The 24,582-nt window shown below is 39.8% G+C and overlaps 1 protein-coding gene across 12 annotated transcripts in view; it reads right to left on the bottom strand.

Moving 5' to 3' along the window:
* Nucleotides 1-24,582, bottom strand: part of RYR2 (ryanodine receptor 2) — a 567,150-nt gene that overhangs the window by 224,682 nt on the left and 317,886 nt on the right. For all 12 annotated transcript variants that reach the window (XM_074316777.1, XM_074316766.1, XM_074316767.1 and 9 more), the window contains 8 exons: nucleotides 17,736-17,854; nucleotides 17,247-17,380; nucleotides 15,255-15,496; nucleotides 10,729-10,921; nucleotides 8,851-9,067; nucleotides 6,982-7,086; nucleotides 2,620-2,723; nucleotides 774-857 (listed from right to left, as the gene is read on the bottom strand). In XM_074316777.1, coding sequence (XP_074172878.1) covers nucleotides 774-857; nucleotides 2,620-2,723; nucleotides 6,982-7,086; nucleotides 8,851-9,067; nucleotides 10,729-10,921; nucleotides 15,255-15,496; nucleotides 17,247-17,380; nucleotides 17,736-17,854 — 1,198 coding nt within the window. The remainder of the gene's footprint in view (nucleotides 1-773; nucleotides 858-2,619; nucleotides 2,724-6,981; nucleotides 7,087-8,850; nucleotides 9,068-10,728; nucleotides 10,922-15,254; nucleotides 15,497-17,246; nucleotides 17,381-17,735; nucleotides 17,855-24,582) is intronic.

Here is a 24,582-nt window from a genome sequence, read left to right as displayed (position 1 = left end):
TAGTGGTGCACGTGAGTAAAAATGTTTATTGAAGTAGAGGACCTGCATGAATTTGCATTTGCCCAGGAAATACACTATTATTACTTAACACATTTCCAGACCTCCTATTTATGATGCAGGAGACTAAAAAAGTGGCCTGAATACTTAAATTAAAATAAAGAAAAAAACAATAAGATGAAACCAGCTATTATTTATTAAGCACTTTCTCATTTAACACCTAAAACTTCTCTATGAAATTGTTATTATTAATACCTGTCAGCAGATGACAAAGCTGAGTTTTGAGAAGTGAAGAGGCTCACAGAGGTGACCCTATTTACACAGCAGACAAAATCCCTCCAATAGCATTCCTGGCCTCAGTGTTCTCATCTTAAAATGGGGGTAATAATGCCGACCTCATAACTATTCCTAAAATATACTTTGTTTGTAAAAGCAAATAAAATTATAAATAGTTTTTGGTGGAAAGTGGAAAACCAAACCAAATCAGTATAAACATGGACACGTGTTCACCACACATACACAAAGACAAGGAAAATAACACGCTTTTCATAACATCCTCCCAACTATTTTCTTAGCTTCATATCCTCTGTCAATGTGACAGAGATTTTTGTCACACTACTGTCTTGATGTAGCCCTAATGTAGCACAGCAAGCTTAAATTCTGAATCTGAATTTTATAGTGTAAGCGTCAGGAAGGTCTCTCGGTCTCAGTCACTAGTTATCTGGGTGCTCAAATTAATGCGTGGACCATTGAATACTGTTAGACGTGAAACTTACTTCTTGGGTAGCTTCATCTTTTTCACCTTTTCTTCAGCATGTTCATCTGATATGCCCACATGACATCCTAACGCCAGCAAAGTCCTGGAAAACAAAACAAGAGATAAGCACAATTCTTTCCCTGTGTCCAGAGTAATCCAATGGAATTGCAAGTAGGAATAAGGTGTAACAGTCCACCCAGTAGGAAAACGGAAGTCTTTTTCTAAAAGCAAAAGGAACATTTATTTATATTTACTTCTGAGTAATGAGTAAGAACGAATATTGTAAAGCCACAAAAATAAAAACTGAAAAGTCGCCTCCAGTCCCTTCGCTTTCTAGTCCTGTTCTTTACCTAAAAGCGTTGAATGCTACCAATCTTGTATGTCCTACTAGAGTCTGTGCATATTAAGGCAGGTGTGTGTGTGTGTGTGTGTGTGTGTGTGTGTGTGTGTATGTGTGTGTATTTTTCCATTTACGCAATGGGTATACATGAGAGCGAGTTCTCTGCAAGTTGCTATCTTGACTTTACAATATAACTATGAAATACTGTCCTTTCTTATAAAGCTGTTTTATTTTTCAACAGCTCTGAAATGTCCCATTAGTTGGATGTGTCATAATGTTTTTAAGCAATTCTCTGCTCAGTCTTTTGGTATCACAAACAGTGCTGCCAGGAACAGCCTCATACATTTAATACATGGACTATATCCTTCGTCTGTAGGATAAATTCCTAGATGTGGATGTACTGGGTCACAGGGTATGTACATTTTAAAGTGTGACAAGTATTGCCAATTGTCTATAGGGATGGTAATGATTTATATTCTTACCAGCAATGTGTGACACTGCCTGTTTCCCACACCTTTTCCAACATGAGTTATTAAACTGCTTGAACTTATCAATTAATAGTTTAAAAAGTTACCTCGTTATAGTTTTAATTTACATTTTTCTTCAATTAATGTGTTTAAGCACCTTTTTCATATGCTTAAGAGATACTTATACCTTTTTTCTGTGAAAATATTCTTAGTCCACTTCTCTACTAGATTTAGTTTCCATTGTTGCATTTTAGGAGCTCTTCAAATGTCTGAGACATGAGTTGCAAATATTTTTCTCAGTTTGTTGTGTTTTTACTTTCTCCTGAATTGAGTGTATCACTGGATCTATTAGGGGGGTATTATGGTTTCAGGTGGGGAATAATGGTTTCAGCTTAAGCTAGGGAGGTACAGCACTGGTATGCTGGAGGTGATGGGGTGGTAACAACATCATTAGTGATAGAAGAAAAGAAAAGGCATAGGCTGATGAAAAGATGACTGGAAAGCCTTGGGGAGGGAAGAGAAGTGTCAAGGATGACGCTCACATCTTGTTTGTGTTATGGGGGGCACTTGACACTGTAAGAGAAAGGATACCAAAAAAATCCTGAGATTGGAAAGGACAAAAACATCACAAAGTTTGATGTATAAGCCTCCATTTTTATCAATTAGATTGAACAGACATAAGTTGCTTCCTTAAATTGGTATAATAGTTTCTAAACACTGTTCTTAACATCTTTACATGTCATTTCAACTCAGTAACAATTGTGACTGAACTGATCCACCGCCCACACTCCAAACACTTTATGGGATCACAGAACACTTGTATTACATAACATCCATAAACATTTGTAGAACACTCTATATAAAAAGCTTTTATACAGCACAAAGACATAAAAGAACAGTGTCAAAGTCTAATTCCCAACAAAACTGATCCAATCCACCTATGCATTATGAAAAGTTCTAACTGGAATTAAAATAACTCCATAGCTGAATTCAAGTATATTGATACCTGTTTCTTTCAAGTGAGGAAGATTGGGAAATAAGAAAAGTTAGGGACTCACTTCAGGGTCTCGAGCGACATCTGTAAATTGTAGTTGCGTTCCTGCTCAGGCAGCTTGGAGAACTCCACCAGACACGGATGCTGCCTCTTATTGTCATCTCTAACCTGAAACAGGACAGGAAATTGGCATGTAACAGTCTCCCAGGTCCGCACCCAGCAGAGCTGCCTCGGTGATCGCCCAGGCACAGTGAAGTTTGAGGTCAGTGCTGAAACCTGGCATTATCTGGGCTCTGCTGATTGGCACCGTTCCTGACTCAGCATCCATGCCTACTCTACCCTGATAACCGCATGCTCGCCCCCTTGGCAACTTCTAGCATTTGCTTAAATCATACTTTCTCACTGAGCTTTATGCTGCCCACCTTCCCAGTCTGACAATCTGCTCATCCAGGCTACTCTTTTTGTGTGTGTGTGTCCATAACACTTACCACCTGCTAACAGGCTCAATTCTTATTTGGTTACCGACTATCTCCCTGCACTAGCGTGTAAGACCAAAGGCCCGGGTCTTTTAGTCTCTTCTGTTCCTTGATGCATCCCTAGCACTTAGAACACTCCTGGCACGTGGCAGACACTCCACGTGTTTTGTATATTAAAATGAATCCTATGTAAGAAGAGTACAGTGAGGACTTAGTTTTCAAGTGTTATAATTTGCATGTGTTTAGAGCCACACTGATCAGAGACCTCACTTAACAACAGACTGGCTGATATAAACTTTGAGGTGGTGCCAGCTCTTTGTTTCACCCATGTCAGTGCATTCCTGCTGTCACCAATCACTCCACTACCTTAGCAAAGTCAGGCAGCATAAAACAGGTGTTTTTCCTAGGACCCCTTGAAAGTGTGTATTAGCAATCAGACTCAAGTCAATTCAAAATTTTAGGAATGAATTAAGGAGAAAGATGTCCTGTATCATTGCATTAGTAATTAGGTTTTTTATCTTCTTAAAAGCTAAATTACAGAGGCGTTACTGCTGTGGTGGCACCTAGATGACATACAGATGCTATCAGGGAACAAATTACTCCATGGGAATAATTACCAGTTCTATAAATTTCACAGGAAAGTATGTAAACACAAGCAAGAATTTTTTTCAAGTCTTCAGGAGCCGCCAAATGAAAAATAATTATTTTTTCTTTCTGGTGACTTACACAAGAGCACATATGATATATACTTATTGAAATGTGTAACTCTAGAAATGAAATCTACAGTTACAAATTTTAACTCTAAATTTTAAATGTGCAGGTGAAAATTAATGTGTCCCACTCCTGAGATAATCTATCCCTATTTATATAATCCCTACTTCCCCCCCCTCCATTCTCTACACCAGAGAACGACTGACCACCATCCCCTCAGGTGTCCACACCAGAACCAGAGAGCAGCCCACACTCACCCCACCTCTCTCCCATGTCCCACGCAAACTCCAGGACATCTCTAGCAGTCACGTCTCTCCATCCCCACTGCGTGGCAAGCACCAACTCTCACCTGGGCCACCTGCGTCCCCTCCCTGGGTTTCTGCCTCCTCCAAGCTCATTGTCCTCCACCCACACCAAAAGCAGAGCTTCTTTCCAAAGCACAGTTAAGCATGCCACCTCCTCCCTAAACATTTTTCAATGCTCTTTACCCCCACCCCCAGAATAAAACCCCGTTCTGCCACAAGCCCTTTGGGACATGCTTCCTGTCCACTTGACCAGACCTCCCACCTCTACCCCTCTCACCGTGTTCTTTATCCCCTAGCAATGCTGAGCTACCGAAAGGGCACTGCAGTGCCCTGCTCCTTCCACCTCCATGCCTTTACACATGCCAGGTCCTCTGCCCAGAATACTCACCTGCTCCCGGATTGCCAGCCAACTTGTAACTCATCCCTCAGGCCTCATATGAAATATTTACCTCTTCCTGGAAGCTTTCCCTGACTTCCCAGGAGAGACCTAAATACTCCTTCTTCAGTCTGTTAGCACCTCCATTATGGGACTTAGCTTGTAACTGTTTGCATGTCTATCACTCAGCCAAACCAGAAGCTCCTAAAAAGCTAAAAGTCAAGGTCTTTTCACCTTTGAGACCCCAGTACCAACAACAAGGCCAGGCAAATAGGAGGCATACAATAAATGTTAAAGGAACAAATGAAAGCCTGCATGGATCTATCTGAGGTTACTCTGTGAAACAGAACTCTTGTATGAAATACTGGTGAAATAGATCCCAAAGACATTCTTTGAGGAAACAAAACGAAACAAACAAAACAACTTATTCAACGCACTGGGAAGTTTCAATTACTCCAAAGTAAAACACAACTGAATACTTCCTTTAAAATGTTAAAGAATTTAAAGAATTAGCCTAAAGAAAGAGACGTACCTACGTCTAGAATATTACTAGAGACCGTAGGTCAGGGCTCATAACCACTTATCTGAAAGGAGTTTTAGGGAAGCCTTGTAAGGATGCAGGACACAGGCGATTCGCAGCTGAAAGAACAATGTGGAATCTATTGATCTGTGACTCGGAGACTTTCCCACATTACTGATCCTCTCGTGTGATTCCAGAGTGGCCCGAGGACACAACTGTTTTGCTCTATGAGCGTGTACTTGAGTCTGTTCCCTGAAGCAGGACAGGTGCCAGGTGCTTGCAGAACAGCCGCAGGCCCAGTCCTCACTGCCTAGCAGGAGGCAGACGGTGCTTTCATAGAGCCCAGCACTGCTTGAATCTGCCTCAGGCCAGGGCAGGACCACAGGGGAGAGCTGTGGAACTGACAGCGCTAAGGAACGGCATTCCCTTCCCGTATCAGGAACTAAAAGGCTGCTCTGAACACAGCGGCCATGGGGGTCCGAGACCGAGCTGGACGGGAGCTAACCTGAAGAGCAGCTACCAATGAGACCTGTATTTTCCTCATCTGTTAAAGAAGAAATGTTTAGAGTTCACTGCAGGCTATAATGATTTAGGCAATCTTAGGAGCTAACCATGGGGTTGATCTTTCTGGAGCATATGCACAGTACACAGCTCCTGTTACGATACGGGCTGTTTGTTTGTTTGTTTGTGTGGAATCTTAAGTCTTCCCAGCCTGCAATCAGCTCTCCCTTCATCTTGAAACATAAGGTGAATTTTGTCCATAATTCAAATCCTTCACCTTGAATCTTGTGGTAAATTTTGTCTGTAATTCCTCTGGCAATGAACTATGTCTACATTTATAATATCCCTCCTTTTACTGCTTTGCACTGATGGTTAAATCTTTTAGTTAGCACTTATACATGTCCCCAATTTTTAAACGTCAATGAATGTAGCAGAAAACTAGGTACTTAATAAGTGTTTGCTGATTTGACAATTGTCTAACCATTAGTGCGTTAGTAAAAGGACCCCATTTTCTGATCATGCCTCAGCAGATCTTACAATGAAAAATGGTTCTAGACCAGCAGCTGGGGAGCCTGGGTCCTGGACCTGGCACAGCCACTGACAGCTGGGATTGCTGTCCAGGCATCGAAAATTCTCAGCTATGCCATCACGGGTAAAACTGAAAACACAGCACATCGCTCAGCGTGCTGTTATGAAAATGTAACCTAACACCTGTAAGTGCGAGTGTGTGAGGAAAGCAGAACTCTGAATACATACATAAACATTACTCAGTAGTTTGGGGTATCAGCCCATATTACCATTAACACTACAATAAATGTTCTTTATTCAACGCTTAGTGCGATCGACTATCACTGAGTGGATATACTCATTTATTTTTATATTCAATCAAATACAAGAGTGTTTCACCCTTCAGGACACTTAGACTAATGATATTACAAAAATGAAAGCACTGCCACGGTCCTGCATAAAACAGCTATACAATATCCTGAGATTACATAGGCAGTTATGTGGTTTTATTTCATCTATACTTTATTGATAAACAGTATGCTAAATTCTTTAAAAAGTAATCATTTGGAAACACAAGCCATCATTCTTTCACAGCTTGTCTCCCACTTGTGAAACCAACTGTGCCTTGGGACCCAGGACGTACAACTGGAATGAAGAGAAATGAATCATCAGAGGGGAAAGTAATTTGACATATTTCTTTCCATTTTCAGTTTTCACTTTCAACTTCAATGAGTTGTGTTTTGTTTTTTTCTAAATGACTGAGATATCAATGCCTCTTGTCTGTGTATGTTAACCTTGATTTAAAAATGTAACTGTCGGCCTAAAGACTGACAATTTTCAAAGGTCTAGGAAACTGAGTCATCCTTCAATGAGCACACCAATAAAAACTGCACAAAAACAGATGTGTAGGAAAAAAGAAAAAATCTATCTAATTCATTTATGTCACCCCACAGCAGGATGAGTAAGAAAAAGTTATATTTTCAAAAAAATGTATCACTGGAATCTGAAAATAAATTTCAAAACTATGTACCGGACCATACTGCCAGCCAAGTTCAATTTTATTCATAACCCAGAGCTCATGGATATTCTCTGCCAGTTTTTCTCGTATCCTCTCCAGGTGGGGTGGCAACACGATCTAAAATTTAGGAAGAGACAAAGAAAGCACACATCAGGAAAAAAAATACAATAAAACATAGTGCTAATTGTCCTCAGTGTGAATTGAACTAAATAAAACTGACTCATGTACAATTAAAATGTAATAATATAACTAGATTCTAAACCATCTATTATAACCTAGTTAAAAAAATATATAACTAGTTATCTAAACATTCTTTAGGCAAATTTTGGGACCTTTTTTTTTTTCAGGGGGTGGGGACGGACAGCTTAGGTTTCCAAGTGCATTTATGAATCAACCTTAGGAAGAAAGAAAACAGAGCATTGGTGAGGACAATCACTGCCAAGACAGACGCCTTCATGGATGGATGTGGGGTAACCACCAGAGCGTGCATTGTTTAAAAAGAGAATCACCCCAAAGTTCTTACCCCAACTTGGCCACCTCCACTGGCCAGAAGGAGGCAATTCAGTGCCCAGACCATGATTCATTGGTTCTTTGAGCCTATAAATATCTGATTGCAGTAATTTATGTTTTCTCTTCACTCTGTTATTTTTGATGGTTTCCAAATAGAGTCCTCCAGGGGGGAAATTGTTACATGTTCCCATTATAAAGAGAAACTTTAATGACCTCTCTATAAAGAACACAAAAGGATTTCAAGGTGAGGGGTTGTGTGTCACCCACAACTAGCCCCTGAACAAACAGACCAGGCGACTGTCCACGACATCCACGGCTGAGGCGGTTTCCCCAGGGAGCAGGCTGTCACCGCCTCCTTTCCCCAAGACAGTGGAGGTTACCCAGGTCTCAGGAAATCCACAGTGCGTTAGCACTGATAATCCCGTGGTCCACTCCAGCCCGGGTCTATCCTTGCAACAGCGTTTGCTAGGAAACTTCAGCAGCACAGCCCAGAACCCAGCCACCCTGCAGCGGCAGGCCCCACAACGGGAATCTCAGAGATGAACAAAGCCTGTGTGTTGTCTTACTACATAGTAGTAAAAGGCAGCATGGAGGGACAAAGCATAAAACTGTGATTCAAAGAGCTTAACAAGTGATTCTAAAAAGCCAAGGTTTCTGAGGCCTGGTATGAATCAGACTTGAGAAGAATTGCCTTTCATCTTCAAACACTCATAAACTTTGAATACCTAACCAACCTTACTAAAGGTACTTCACCATCAAAATAAAGCAATATTTAATTCACTGTTAGTGTCAAGATTATTTTTACATCCACGCTACAGAAAAGCAAGAATAATGGCTAGCATCTCTTGGGTGCCTCTTTGCAAACCACTGTGCTAACACGTTACTTATTAACTACGACAAACTCTTAGCATCCCAACATCAGCAGGAAGACTAACTTCCCCAAGGTCCCAGGCGAGGCTTCTGACCTCAGGCATTCTGACTCCATGAGCTCCATCTCTACCCAAGATAAAGGGCAGTTAAGTCGTTTGAAAATACTAGTAAGTGTACCCAGATGGGAGAAGAAATTAAAAACACCATATCTACCTATGTAAAGAGTGCTCTCTAACACTAGTGTGTCACAGACTCATGACTGCATTAGGAAGTCAGTGGAGTGGCTTGGGACCATCCTTAAAAAGATAAAATACAATAGGGTAGAATCCGGGTAAGTGGACATGATAAAGGTAAGCATTATTTTATGAAACTTGTTTCGGCCATACTTATAAATTGTATTACTGTAAAAATGCATTCCTGGGGGGTGCAGTCAAGAGTCTGACACCCACTGCACATCAGAATGACAACGCGCAGGTGCTGCCGTCACAGCTGATCGGGTACCTGGCTGGTGTCCACAGGGATCGGTGTGAAGGCGGCTTGTGTCAGGGATACTGTGGGGCCGAGCAGGTCCCGGGTGTACGTTCTTTCTTGCTTGTACTCTCGGCTGTGTTCCACTTTCAACTTTTCTTTGGGAAGAACAGCTTCATAACAAGGAGCATAACCAGGTGGTGGAAGGAATTTAAATTCTCCATGGCGCCCCCCAAGCAGAAAGCGAACCCTAAAAAAGGACGTATGTCAGGGTCAGTTGTATCTCTGGAGTATACAAAAGATTCCTGATCAACAAAACGCAAGGAAGAAGTTATTAGTACAAAATTAACTTTAGCAGAGCCACATTTTCCCTAAGGACCATCATAATGTTGGTGTCTTAGAATCTAAGAACCTCTAATTATAAAAGGTAGACTTGATCCAAAGAGAAAACAACCTGATGGAATTATGTTAACGGATCAGCAAAAACCTATCTCTCATTGGGGAAATAACAAAAGCACAGGCATCATATTCCCAGCTGAATGCAATACCTGTCCACAGTAACTGGTCACTTAATGTCTCGAGGTGACCAAAGAGTCAACAGCAAAAGAGCAGATATGATATAAATATCTATTCACTTCAAATCATAGGGCTGGACAAGGTCACTTTCCAGTGTCCCATTTCCCAGGGAAATTCATTAAGGGCACTCAAATGATACTTCAATTTGCTGAACAAAGTAGGTAACCTTATGTCTTATTCTTATTCAACAACGACAATGAAAACTTACTAAAGTCTTTCATCTTTCCTCCTCAATTAAAATAATTTAGTATGAGTTCCACTGAACAACCCTTTCTGAAACATAGCTAAATGATACAGATTTCTTGGGCTCTCAAAATTTAGCTTACAAAAATAAATTCAAATTTTCATCTTCTTTGTAATTATTTTTCTACTTCATGTATCAGTTCCAGGCTAAAAACATAAATAAATAAAATAAAAAGCAAAAAAACAAAAATGAGGAAAAGCAATAACTTTAAAACAATCCAGAAGCTTACAGAAAGAAAAATAATTTGTATAAACACATGAGAAAAGGTCATTGGTACATGTATAGCTGATATTTCATGATTGTTCTGTCCCTTCTTCAACATGATGCTTTTGTAACTATGAATTATTCCTGTGAGTAGAATTGTAACAAAAAGAATAACCAGAATAAATGAATGGTCACTTGAAATAAGTGAGCCACACTCAAAGTAGATACAGACATGTATTAATAGATGACAGACAGGGCACTTATCACAACAGACCATTGCTTATTAAAGTTCTCTTTGTAAAACTCCAAGGAATCATCATTTTAATTTCTCTTTCCATCTGGCGGTAGCAAAAAAAGCAAAAGGCTAGAGGAAACCGTCTTGACCCAGTGGATTTCAGGCAGATAATTTTCAGGTGTAATAGGCAGAGGTTAACACAGACAGGAGTTGTCTTGATCAAAAACAAAACGAAACAAAATTTAGTTTCTGTAGAAATTAGGGGCTTTGGAGTAGAGTGTGGAAATATGATGAAAAGATAAAGAAAATTAATGAAAATAAATATAAGAAAATAAGTAGTATTTTGTATATAATGTTATTCATTTCCCCTTATTAAATAAGAAAGTGAACTTAAATGGATTTGAAATATTTCAGGACACTGATTTCAAGGAGAGTTAGTGGACTGCCCACATCTAAATGCTTGGATATGTAGACAAACCATTCACCCCTCTGGGGTGAATCTTACCTCTTTCTTTAAAAACAGGCAGCAGGCCCTGTGCACAGATGCCCAGGAATGAGAGAGAAAGTTAGGGAAGCAGGAGTGGTGGCAGTGCAATCTTCTGTGAAAGTGTAAGTGAGAAGGGATACAGACCAAAAACACAGAAATACTAACTTTATTCCTGCAGAGAAACTAACAACTGGAAAGAAGAGGCCATCGATGTTGAAATTCTCAAACATTCCTTGAACAGGTTGTCCATTAATTCGGAATGAGATGCTCGGGGCACTTAGATCTAAACAGCAACTGATAACGTCATCAGTTCTCAACAAATGTTGGTTTGGTGAGCTTACAGTCCTAGCGATACAACCTAGAGAGGAAAAACACGAAGGAAGGATATGTGTGTTTATCTCAGAGAATCATCTTCAGAGCTCGAGACAGAGTTCTGAATGGCTAGGGACAAATCAATGCACAATACTATAATACAATAAATGCTGAATGCAAATAATGTTCTACATCAAGTCCATTGTCAAAAAAAAAAGTTGCTTTTTTTTTTCAGGAGGCATTCTGCTATCTTTGTTATAAAATGGACCTTCTGATAGGCAGAAACTTCTGCATGTAGGGTGGCATTTTCATCTTAGAGATGATAACATAATGATGTCAGAGGAAAAATGTCTAGGAAAAGATCTGAGTTGAAACAGTGCTTATATAACCATCAGCAAATGACTTAACCTCTCTAAAGCTTGATTTCTTATAAATCAAATGTCATCACCTTGTAGAATTGTTGTGGTGATTAAATTAATGACTTATAAGAACTTGGAGTCTGAGATACAGCAGGTATTTCATGTCAGTTCCTTTTTAAACTATCAGGTTTCCTTTGTTTTATAAAATAAAAATACACAAGGATTATGAAGCAGAAAATACGATCGTTTACTAGAGACAAATATGTAGCAATCAGTTTGTTGTTTTACAATTTAATTCACATAAGACCTTGGTTGGCTTCTTAAATACAGCAGCCTCCAATGTGAGGCATGAAAATGACATTTGATAAATGCCATGTTTTGCCGTGGCCAACCTATGTGTGGCCTAGGCCCATTCTCACTATGTCGGAACTCCTTTGGCAGTTTGTCCCGTGGGTACACTGAGCGACAAGAAGTCCCAAACTCAAACACATAAGGTGTCTCAATTTAAGCAAAGACAAAAATAGATTTCATGATACAAACTTTGTGATCTTAAATAACACCTTTTCAAAAATTTCTAGCATGCCAAGGTTTTACCAACAGCTTATGTCAAATGCCAGTAATAGAGCAGATCTACTTTTTTAAAATGTGGACATCTTTATTTTACCAATATTCAAATCTGCAAGCAATAAATTCACTATCAAGTGGATTTTTCTAGAATTGCCCGGATATAATATAGACAACTTTTCAAAACACCATGTAAAAGCAATGCAGCTCTCAGAAAAAGGTTTTTACCCTTTCTTGTGTCAAGATCTGTGGCTGATGAAAATACTACTACACAGTTAGTTTCTATAATCGAAATATGGTGCTTAGTCTGAGGGATATTACTGTGCTAATGATAACAACTATCTAAAAGTCACCACGATACATGGTGTGGCAGTGCCTGAAACAAATGAGTAAGACAGACGAGATCACAAGCCAACAGCCTGAGGTCTACAGTTCCAGGGACACTCACGCTGCTAAATCCGCTTAGAATCATCTTCGGGTTGTATTTCTATGAACGCACAGCAATCCCTAAAACTGCATCCTATTCTCTGCTTGAGCCGGAAAGGAAGACAGCGGGTGTAATTTATCAGTCCTGGATTGCAAGTCTGTGCCCATCTTTCCTATTTACAGTCTCCAAAAGCACCTAGATTTTTCACACTCTGGTCTCACAAATGCCTGGGACTTGGACACCCAAGATCCACTTCTGCGAGGGGGGATGTGGCAACACTGTACAAAGTTTAAGTTGAAAGAATAAAGAAAAACACAGTTCACAACTGGCTGAGGAGCCAAGTTCAGGTTCCATCTTCACTCTCCAATTGAAAGTCAAGTGGCAAAGAATGTGCCCAGAAATCACAGATATTTGATACTTTCAATTCTATTTCAACTATTAAAAATAAAGAAATAGGACAGTGGCCTCGAGAAGATTATTTGAATTACTATGAGGTTGACCTTGGTGTGTCAGTCAGAAGCCAATTTATTTAGATTTGTCTTTTTGACCAGGAATCTAAAACAAAAGAGAGAGGGGTTGGGGGGAGGTGAGAAGGGGGGAGGGGTCAAGATGTGCAAATTGCCAGTTATAAAAACAGTCACGGGGATGTAAAGTACAGCATAGGGAATATAGTCAGTAATATTATAATAACTATGTATAGTGCCAGATGGGTACTAGACTAGTCAGGGGGGTCACTTCCTAAATTATATAACTGTCTAAACACTATGTTGTACACCTGAAACTAATATAACATTGTATGTCAACTATAACTGAAAAATAAAAAAATATTTTTAAAATCAGCATTTAAAAATCCCAGTGCTTGAGAGAAGCACCTATTAACTGTAGGCATGATATGGTGCACATTTCCTTGTCATTAAAAAAACAAAAATTTTCTCGACATAAAATTTCACGGTGATTTTCTCCTGAAGTTCCACAACCTAATGTTCTTTCTGTGATAGTTTCTCAGATTCACTGAATTTGTTGTTCTGAGTGTTCTATTTTTAACAGATACTTTGCAGTGAAAGGCATAGCACATATAGTTCGATTTCCATAAGCACTTTCTATGTGTTGGAAGAAAAAGCTTCAAACTAAATGTGAAAATAAAAATGGTGAAGTGGTGTCATGTGGAATAATTAGAAACAATTTAGTATTGTCTTATTAGTGTAACTTCCCCCACTCATCTCTGCGTAACAGGAGAACAAGTTGACACGTTCCTTTCACTCTCCTGAGTATACCCATTTTGTGGGGAGCGATACTAGGAGGTAAAGAGAGAGGGCCAGAGTTAAAGAGTATTATAAAATAGACATTGACTCAATTTGGTATTTGTTAGGTCTCCTCAAGTTGCTGTTCTTTGCCTTCATTTGGTTGGTAAGAAAATGTTGTGATGGGAACAAGCATTGTGACTATATAGTCTGACCAGAACACACATATAAGACAGGCCCAGTAATATGATGAAATATGCAAAATCCAGCTCCCTCTCTTCCAGACCACTTGAGCTACTGACACTTAATAAAGGAAAAATTCAGTAAGCACTATTGTTAGATAAGATTACGTGGAATGCTTTTTTCATAAACTCATCACCATAAACTCTTAGGTTTAATTCAATTCAATTATTAAATGCCTTTTCCTAAGCTATTAGACCTATACAGCTCTAATAAATGACTATCACTTGTACCCCATAAGAGACAAAGTTCAACTTTTTATACTGTAAGGTAGCTTTCTGTATTTTCTATCTGCTCAATTTGTTACCAAATAATTTAAGAACTATCCTCTAAATGCGGCTTTATGAACACAAGCCCGTGTCTGCAGAATGCAGGTAAATTCCAATGTCTAAGAAACATCCACATAATCAAGAGCTAAATGGAGCCACCCATTTAAATACAACTTTTTATAAATCAGAGAAAAGAGTATTATTTTTAATGTATGTCACTCGTTTTTCATATACATTCAACCATCAACGCTGAGAGTTGGTAGCTGGTGAAATAAACTACACATTTATGTTTAAAGTTCCACATTCTAAACCTGTCATGTGAATAAGAACTGACTCCTCATAATACGTGTTATGAATTACTGAATCCTGACATTACATTATCTATAAGTGGAACATAGCCTATATCTTCTAATTATTTTCCAGGGATTGTGTTTTGTTGTTGTTGTTGTTGTTGTTTTGTTTTTTAATATGGGAAGCTAAAGCTTTGCACATACCAATCAAAGTGAGTAGGAAGCAAACAAGGTTTTTGCGGTTGATTCATGAATTGAAATGTCACTTTTTAAATACAGAAGGCCCCCTTATCTCGTTTCACTTTCCATGGTTTCAGTTACCCACAGTCAACTGTGGACAGAAAATATTAAGTGGAAAATTCTAGGGAAAAAAATTCATGTTTTAAATTGCATGTTGCTTTGAGTACCATGATAAAATCTCCTGCAATCCTGCTGTGTCCCGCCCAGGATGTGAACCACCCATGTCCAGCGTCGCTATGCTCCCGCCCATTAGTCACCGAGTAGCGTCTTGGTGATCAGACAGACTGTCATGCTTGTGTCCAACTCACCCTTATTTTAGGTAATCATGGCTCCTAGCTTAAGAGTAGTGATGCTGGCAATTCAGATATGCCACACAGAAGCCAGAAGTGCTTTCTTTAAGTGAAAAAGTGCATATGTACAGGAAAAAACATAGATATATATGATTCTGTACTATCTGTGGTTTCAAGCATCCACTGGGAGTCTTGGAATGTATCCCTTGCAGATAAGGGGGGACTACTATATATTGTTCATAAACAATATAGTCCACTGAAAATGTACTATAATCATAAGTTTTCTTTTTCCCCAAAGTGAAATTTTGCTTTTTACTTAATATTCTCATTCATCATTTCAACATTAAATTTGTGAATAATAAATGTATCCAGTATAAACCACATCAATAGTTTTCAGAAATGTACAGCAAGGGTAAGACTTCTTACAAAACACTGTGAAGGAGAATAGACATTACTTACCTGCCCAGAGATGCAGGCCATCAAATCCATAGGAAAAGAGGTCGTCTCCAACGCCATTCCCGCCCCACTCCTCACCCCCACCGGGGTAGGGGGAGTACCCTTCCGTGGACGCCCAGCCCACACGCAGGTGGGTTGCTTCAGCTGTCACAAATGGCTCTGTGTGGTCCACCATCAGCTCATAGTACCATTTCTTATACTGAGCAGACCCTTCACTGACGCCCAGAAAAATATTGGGCCTCATGCTTTAAAGAGATAGAAATGCACATGAGCAAACCCGAACAAACTTTTCAGTTTTAATTTAAATCTCACAGTCTTGAACATTAGTCCTGCTCTTCTAAGATGCACCATATTAAATACCTGTTTCCTGAAGTACTAAAAAATGACTAGGACAACCACGGAGGTAGTACGCAGCGAGAGCCAGCTAACCCTCAGAGAATGGCATTTGCTTTCTGGGTTACCTGCAATGTCACTCGAGGGGCCATGATTTTTTTTTTTTATTGCTCTTTGGCATATTTTATTTCATTAACCATGTTTCAGGAGAGACACTCAGTAGAGACGGCCCTGAGAATTAATGGAGTTGTTATTAGTCCAAGACATGTAGACATCTTCCTAAGCTATGCTTATGTCACATGGGGTGTGAAGCTGAAGCGTGTCATGTTGTTAGTGAAGGAATGAGGTGACTAATCATCCTTGTTCTCTGTGCCTCACTGTGAACAGAAGAGTTTCTAGCTAGTTGTATGTAATTGCATTTCATAAGGGACTTGTACCCTATGTTAACACTAGGGGCAAGAGAAGGTCTTGGGAAAGACCACTCAGTAACAGCAGGTCTATTCTATAGAGAACAATGAAGGAAGTCTTAAATTAATCCTATTTTTAAAACACAATATAGAAATAAACACCAAGCCTGACATTTACGTTTAAAACAGTGAAGTATTAGTTTGGTGCAAAACTAATTGCGGTTTAAAAGGTTAAAAATAATTGCAAAAATTGCGATTACTTTTACACCAACCTAAAGAGCTGTTAGATACAGTATATCAGTTGTTACTACCACACATATTTTCTTAACTATAATCTGCATCTTTACTACTATGATTATTACTACGACTACTACTTTTTTGTATAAGGAAGGCACTGTGACATGAGTTCAGTCTCCAGCATAGACCTGAGCTCCGTTTCCAGTTCCCATATTTCAATCTGTAACATGTGATAACAGCACCCGGTACAAACAGAGAATACAGAGTACACATAAAGCACCGGCCTGTTGCCTGGACCCCAGTCCTCAATAGATATTTCATACTTTGGAAGGTAGATCTGCCTGAAAATGTAGTTTTATTGGTCAGTCATGGAATTTATATCTTGGACATCCTAATTCAATTTTTTTTATTATAAATAGTGGGAAATTCAACATTGGTACTGAAAGGTAGCGTTTTCAGTAATACAGAGGGTGAAATATAGATATATACACACACACTTTAAGAAAGAAAAAAACTATAAAAATTGTAATAATATATATCGATAACAAAAGATGAATACAAGTCACGTTTGACTTTTGCAATTACAAGAGATGCTCAAAGTGGTTCCCATCAGCGTCCAGACACTTGTGATTATGGCGAACTACTGCTTGACCAACGTTGACTAAAGTGTCCACTTGTACACATTTTTTGGCACCCCTGGTATTTTAAGGTGTAACACATAATTATATTCCACTGTATCCCGTATCGCTGTCAGCCTGCTTCTGAAAGTCTGATAACCCAGCTATGTAAGAATGTGAAACAAAAGCCGTTACGCCTTTGTCTGTGATAAGTGTGTATATTTCATTTGGTTCATCTATTCTTATTATCTCATCTGAGTGGTAGGAAAAAATTCTTATACCATTAACTGGAGAAACACCCTAATAACATAAACAGACCATCTGATGTCTTTGCTACAGAGCGAGCCCACGGATTCCTTTGTTAGGCTACCAATCTGGTGACGCTGTGTATGTGAACCGACCTGCTGACGTGGTTCACGAGGCGTGTCTGCAGTAACAGATCCCTTCCCGGCAGCAGATTGTCACAGATGAGATGCTGGTTGGAACGGACTGCTACTCCATGGCAAACGCAGAGAGAGCATAAGACATCCAGAACCTGGGAACAGAAACCACTGTCGGCTGACTCTAATTCCCGTCCACATTCAGGTATGGGCAGCGCTTGTCACACATGCAGACACCTCTGATTTAGTTTCCTCCGGTCACCTCTGGTTTAGTCATTTAAACAGGACAGTGATATGTCCATTTACTTCACAACTGTCCTCCATACACTTATTGAGACTTGCTCATTCTCCCACTGACGCTGCAAATAAACTCTGCATGATATTACCAGATTATACTCAATAGATGAAAAACTCCCGTGAAAATTTTCATCTTTTAAAGTTATTTTATTTTAAAAAAAATAGTTTAAATTATTGCAGAATTTGTTCGTGGCCATAAAATGGCTCACTTACCTTGTGATTTCTTCCATGCTTGTCTAAAAGTGAAATAATGGATTTAATATGGCCTTCTTTAATAATATTTAGAGCTTCTGGACTTTCTACTAACACACAGTGCAAAACTTCAAGAATACCTGAAGACAAAAAAAGAAAGGGAAAATAGGATTAACCAGTCTACAACGATCAGCGTCTTCCCTTTTCGCTCTGTGTTCATTCAGTTGAGCATATAATTGTCATGTGTTCAATGCATTTGTCACAGGGCACTGTAATAGGGGGCAGGTCGTGTTTGGGAGAGGGCGACTGATAACCAAAGATGGTGAATCACAGTCTAGTGAGGAAAAGGCAGAGGTACAGTGTTCAGCCCCGGGAGAGGCATGGAAAAAAAAGCAACATTCCGGTGGGGCCGTGGAGAACACACCCATGACCATTTCCAGACAGCAAAAGAAGGGCAGGACAGGGCCGAGTGAAGTCTTGCGTGAGGGCATACCTGATGTTCTCTGTACGTATGAGTTGGGATTTTTTTGGTTTTTGGCTATGTTTTTAGATTTCATACCTAAGTGAGATCATACAGTATTTGTCTTTCTCTGGGGATACAACGGACAGCATGGTGAATACACTTAATAATACTCTACTGTATTATATATTTGAAAGTGGCTAAGAGAGTAGACCTTAAAAGTTCTCATCAAAAGGAAAATAATGGGTAGATTATGCGTAGTGACGAATGTTAACCAGAGTTATTGCGATCATTTCACAATATATACAAATATCAAATCATTATGTTGTACATTGGATACTAATGTAATGTTATACATCAATTCTATCTCAATTTTAAAAAGGAAATGAGAATGGGAACATAAAGATAGAAAGGAAATTCAAATAATTAAAAGATTGTTTTGCTTCAATCTGTGTAAATTTTTTAAACCTGAAAAAAAGGAAACATTTTCAGAAAGAACCGTAACACAATAGGACGCGTCTATTTCCATTTTATTCTGCATTAAATTTCAATACTTAATCAATGCATCTAGTCTCATCAATCCTCAGTATTCCTGACAGCAAATGAGCAGTAACATTCTCTGCCTTTTCTCTATACAGTGTACAATTAACTTTTAATATATGGGCAATCCTATATAAGCCTTATCCTATATCTTAAACTTCACCTGTGACATGAACTAACAAAAGCTGCCCCTCCCACTCATAGAGCACACATTACAGTCCTGAGGGATGATGTCAGGGCTAGTAAGACACAGCAGTAAACCAGATGCGACCATTCAGTATAGATGCTGTGCCGTAGTGAGGAGGAGTAACCGGAACGCAGGTAGACGAGTCCAGGTGGGTTTTAAATACCACGACCTAACTGTCTTTTGGGCATTCTAGACTGCTGCCACGTGCCTCCGAGACAACTTTGCCAAAACTGAACGTATTACCTTTTTTTGTACATACACATGGTCAAGCTGCTTCTCTGGTCCATCTACATCCTCACACTGAAAGATTCAGGTTATTTTTTTGAATCCTCTTCTACTTTCTCATTTTCCCAAATCTAGTCTTTAAACTTCATTAATTCTGGGTCCTAATTTGTCTGCTAAATGCATCCTTTGCTTTCACTGACAGGCCTCCTGTGACCTCCCTGCTTCTCATCTATCCTCCCTCTCTAATCCATCCTCTAGACTATGGGCAGTTATTATCCTAAAACACACATTTATCGTTGTCAGCTCCCTGTGTACAATCTCCAGTGGCTCTGCAGACCTTCCAAAGTGAGTGTGCACTCCCTGTGGCATGTCAGTCCCTCCCCAAATGGTTCAATCAGCCTTTACAGCCTCAGTCACTATCACCTCCTCCTACAAAGCAAGATTATACATATGCTTTTATTAACTATGAATCATACATATTCACTAAGCACCTACCATGCATGTACTGTTTGGGGCACTGGGGATCAGCAGTAGAGAAAGCCTGCAGCGCCCTGTCGGAGCTTGTGGCATTTTTCTCACCTTCAGTACTTTGCGTCTATTATTCTCAGACTTAAATACACTCCGTCTTCTGAGACTGCAAAATTTGAATCATCTTGCAACATAAAAGGTGGCAGAAAGTCACCCATCTGGTGAGTCTTGCCCAATTTCCTGGGGTGAATTATTCCTTCTTGCAGCACTGATCACATTTTATTGAAATTATTTCCTTTCACTTCAGTCTCCCATTAGACAATAGGCCCTTGAAAGCAGGGACTTGTTCAGCTTTGCCTCACGCAAAATGGAGGATGCAAGCATTCTATGTATAATGCATGCAATATTCAGCTATTTGCCTTAAAACTGTTATGGCTGTAACTCTCTGAATTATTTAAATTCTCAGGATAAAGAAAAATTTCTAAAGATGTGGCAAAATGTCTGGAGAAAAACGTAATGGTACTTGGAGCATCCAGGGCTGTGATGGTAGACACTCCTCACTGTGATTTCTGTAATCAAGGACAGTGGCCCAGTTTGCTTCGTATTAATTGACTTACACGTGTATTACTTGGCCTCTAAAATTGTGGGATCTTCCTCTGCGATCAAAGGTGACTGTGCCCCAAGTTGGACAAAATTTGTTGAGGGTCTACATGGAAAAACTGGAAACAAGCCACAGAGCAGACGTGCAATATTTGGTCTGATTTTGCCTCCCAGGAAGATTCGAGCCTGGGGATTTCACCCCATACCAAGCAGGCACAAGTTTACTGGTAGATCCTGCACACACGAGAGAAGGAATGAACAGAAGCAGACTGGTAGCTACTCAGGCACAGGAGGCCAATGTGGGGACAGTGAGACTCGTGCTCCTATGATCATCACAGGAAAAGAAGGAAACCTGCTGACTTAGAAAGCTCAAGGCCAACCTCCAGGGTATTGTTCTCTCACCTATCATTACAACTGTTTAGCAAAAATAAAACAAAATTAAAATAATCGCAGATCACTGAGGGGTTTTGTGGGTTTCGATGAAGCCTAGTTCTCAGTGCATGAGGGGTAGATACGAGGGATTCAATTTTGAGAGAAGAGAAGGCTCTCTCCTGTCTCTACCAGGAGTGGGAGTAAGGGTCCTGAACAACTCCAGAAGGAGGACGTGGCCTTCGCTGACAGTTTCAACATGGAAACCTCAGTCTAAGGGAGAGGTGAGCAAACAGGAAGGCATCCACCCAGTGGTAATTGGTGTGACTCACACTGCCCCCTAGTGAAGGAAACACATAACTGCGGTGTCCCCTGCAGGATCAGTGACCAAGTAGAGAAACTGGGATTTCCAAATTATTCAAAACACAGGTTGTTTTTATTTCCCCCACTACTGGGAGTTAAAATTCACATAACTTTTTGGTCGGACTTTATTATTAATATCCCCATGTCTCACTGAAGGCAAATGGAAAAAGGGAAATTTGTATTTTCGCCCTGGGTAACTGAAACACAAAGTGACAAATGAGTATTAAACACACACACACACACACACACACACACACACACACACAATATGAAACAAGCAGGCAGGTCAAAGCTTCTACAGCTGTTACTAGACTGTTCCTGGATGCAGTAACGTGTATGTGATGGACTGTCATCCTTTCAAAAGAGGGACTGGTACACTTGATATTTACAAGGCTTAATGAAGGAATAAAGTAACAAGCGGTGTTGTTATTATTCTGTTGTGTTATCAGTAGTTACAAACACGGACTCAAACTCATGTGGCTGGATTTAAGTCCAGGCAGATTTTAGGCAAGTTACTTAACCTCTCTGGGCTCCAGTGTTCTGATTTCTAAAATGGAAATAATCATAGTACCGACCCTGGGAATGTCGAGAGAAGTAATATACGAAAAGCATTTAGAACAGGGCCTACATCCAAGCGGAGCTCCATAGCTATTATTTTACAGTTGTGACAAAATTAATACAAAAGAGAAACAAAATAAAAAGGATCAACACGGATACAGTACAAATATGCTTCTTTTTAAACAGAGGTTTAAAATGAAGAAAATGTAGGGAAACGCTGAGAGAACAACACTGATCAGATGAAAAATTCAGGAAAAATACGGATTCATCAGCATGAAGAAGTGAAATCTATGTTAGTCATTAAAATAAGGTAAGTTGGTAAGTTAAGTTGCAGGAGAAATCAAACTGTTCTGTTAGGATTTGAGCTAGAAATGAGTGATGTGGTAAAAAGAGTAACTATGGAAAACGATGATAAAATCAATCAACTGTACATCACAAACCACTAGATGTTTTGTTTTGTTTTTTCTCAAATAAGAGATCATTGATTTTTTTTTTTCATTTCAAGAACCATTTTCTAGAAATGAAATTTGCCATCAATCCCACACACAGGCTTTCAGAAAAGTATTCTGAAAAGGATGAAGATTTCAGATAACCCAGAAAGTCTGACCACTTCTTCATTCAGGATGGAAAGTTCTGTTTCTTTGGGCTTCACTTTCGGGGACTTCTTTTCCCACTTTTCACATTGCTGGTAAAATATATCAAAATACAGGCAGTCCTCCAACTTCAGATCCACTACTCTCTGTCCTCTTTTTCTTCCTGGCTACAGCTTAATGCTTTGCTGAGACGAGAAGGAGGAGTACGGCAGCATGCTGACCTTCCAGCATCATTCAAAAATGAGTAATTTTTGATGAGGGCCTTAACTATCTATTAAATCAGTAACCTTTTGCTACTAATACATTATTCCAAACATTTAGAGTGAATATCTTTAAAAAATGTATTCTCTCTTTCCTTATCAATTCTTAATTAACCCATCAGCATTAAACATAATTTATGTATCTTGAAGACCCAGGATCATTGTTAAAAACACCAATCACTATAATGTGCTATGGATACAGATGGGTGACGATGGTGAGCGGAAATCGGGTCAAAGAGGTACTGACCCCAACAGCTTTCATAAAAGAGTGTCTATAGAGTCTCCCGTGCCATCATGATTCTGACTCACTGTTTCTCCTAAGGCTCAATCTCATGGGTATACCATAGCTGACTTTCTGCAAAACCAAAAGCTTTGAATCAATGGCTACATTGCTTTTTCCAAAGGCATCTCCTGGAAAACTGTCTCCTCTGTTATCACTAGCATTGCGTGAATTGTTAGGGTCACTCAGAGACGTTAGCTGTGACTGCTGCCTCACGAACAGGGGATCCCATACAATGCCCCATGAGCCCATACTCTTTCTAACTCCACCTGACTAGATACGAAGGAGGAAGACCTTCCCGCACACGTTTCTGGGGCACCTTGCTCCTAAAGCTACAGGTTCTTTCCTTCGAAAACTCAGGAGCTTATGCTCTGCCAGAAATGGTGGTTACGTCTTTGGAAGCATGAAACAATCATATTTCCAGGTACTAGAAGTTGCATTGTAGGTGAGTGCAAAGCTTTGGCAATTCAAGACCTCTGGAAGACTCCTTATTCTGCTTATAGCCAGAGGGGCCTTCATTCATGGCACTTACTAAGATTGAGAGGAACTGGCGGGCATCCCGTCGGTCACTTTCAGAACTCTGGGGGATAAACTACGCAAAAAATAAGACTCAGAAAACGTATGCAGCCTCTCAGCCTGTTGTTAGTCAGCTACCTCTTGAAATGCTTTGTGGGCACATCCCAGAAAAACCCAGCCTTCAGCAATCTACCAACTGCACTGGCTCACACAAGCTTTCTGTCTCTTCTGTTCAATTCATGTGAAATAGTCACACATGAAGCCTGGGACAATGTCTAGCTTATCTTTTCTCCCCAAAGAAATTCATAGCGGTTATTCTTATAAACTGATCAGATACTCTCCTGAAGCTTTATGTACTAGGAATACTGGTCAACTTCACATCATGCAGACTGTGTAAAAACATCTGTCCCGTGGCCCTTTCCAAGGCTCTCCATCACATAAATAGTTAGCTGAGTAGCAGACACTGCAGGGCCCAGCTCACACTCACACCCTCTCCGCTCAGGAAACACTGCCTGACCTCTGACCGCCAGCTCCTGCTTTGGTAGCATTTGCTCTGCCCACTGTGGCCGCTGGAGGAGCCCCTGGGAGCAGCATCAACAATGACAGAGAGAACCTGGTTATAAACATCCCAACCCCTATGTTCTATGGTTTCCCAGAATTTCCCAAGGAAAACACTCCGGTTACCTAAAGCAGGACCGTGCTTTTCAACACACCCTTGCTTGCCTCTTCTCTACCTGTCGCATGTCCACTCACTTCCCAAACAAACTTGCCCTTCCATCCTTTTCTCAAGGTCTACTTCAGGGGGAACTCAAACTAAGGTAAGCGGTTTCATTAACGCATCCTTTTGCTTTTTTCAAGCCTTCATCTGACTTCTATGTAAGTTCGCACAAATTTATTTTGATTTTTGCCCACTGACCTTTTCTGACGGAAATTTAGAGTTCACAGAGCCTCGTGGCTTTGCTCTGCTGCTCATATACAGACACATAGAGACCAGCAGTGCAGGTGGGAGAGTGACACGCTGAGCAGAGAGTGTGGTCAGCAATCTCAGATGGGGAGAAAAATAAGATGACGCACTCGCTAAATAATAGTGCGTGATTGAAATAAAGGTATATATTTATTTATATAATATACAAATACTATATGAACATATAGTATTTATAAATTAATTTATATATAAATGTATGTATGCATAGTATTGTTACTGTCTCTATAAAATAAGCAACATTCCATTTCCTCTAGGAGTATGTTCATTAAAAGCAAAAATGTAACTACAGTAGAGAAGTGTTCAGCGCAAAAGATTTTAGATCCTTAAGAACTAGAAGGCTGCAAGGTATAGTGAAAACTGTTCAAGACTGACACAAGGGAGCTGGGTTTTCATCTTGGCTACAACAATTAATTCTAGCATCTCAAATCAGTCATTTAAATGTTCTGTGCCTCAGTTTCCTTTCC

This window comes from Rhinolophus sinicus, linkage group LG12 (assembly GCF_036562045.2).
Source record: "Rhinolophus sinicus isolate RSC01 linkage group LG12, ASM3656204v1, whole genome shotgun sequence".
NCBI classification, from domain to species: domain Eukaryota; kingdom Metazoa; phylum Chordata; class Mammalia; order Chiroptera; family Rhinolophidae; genus Rhinolophus; species Rhinolophus sinicus.
Note: the sequence above shows the minus strand (reverse complement) of the source record. Positions and strands in the feature narration are given on the sequence as shown.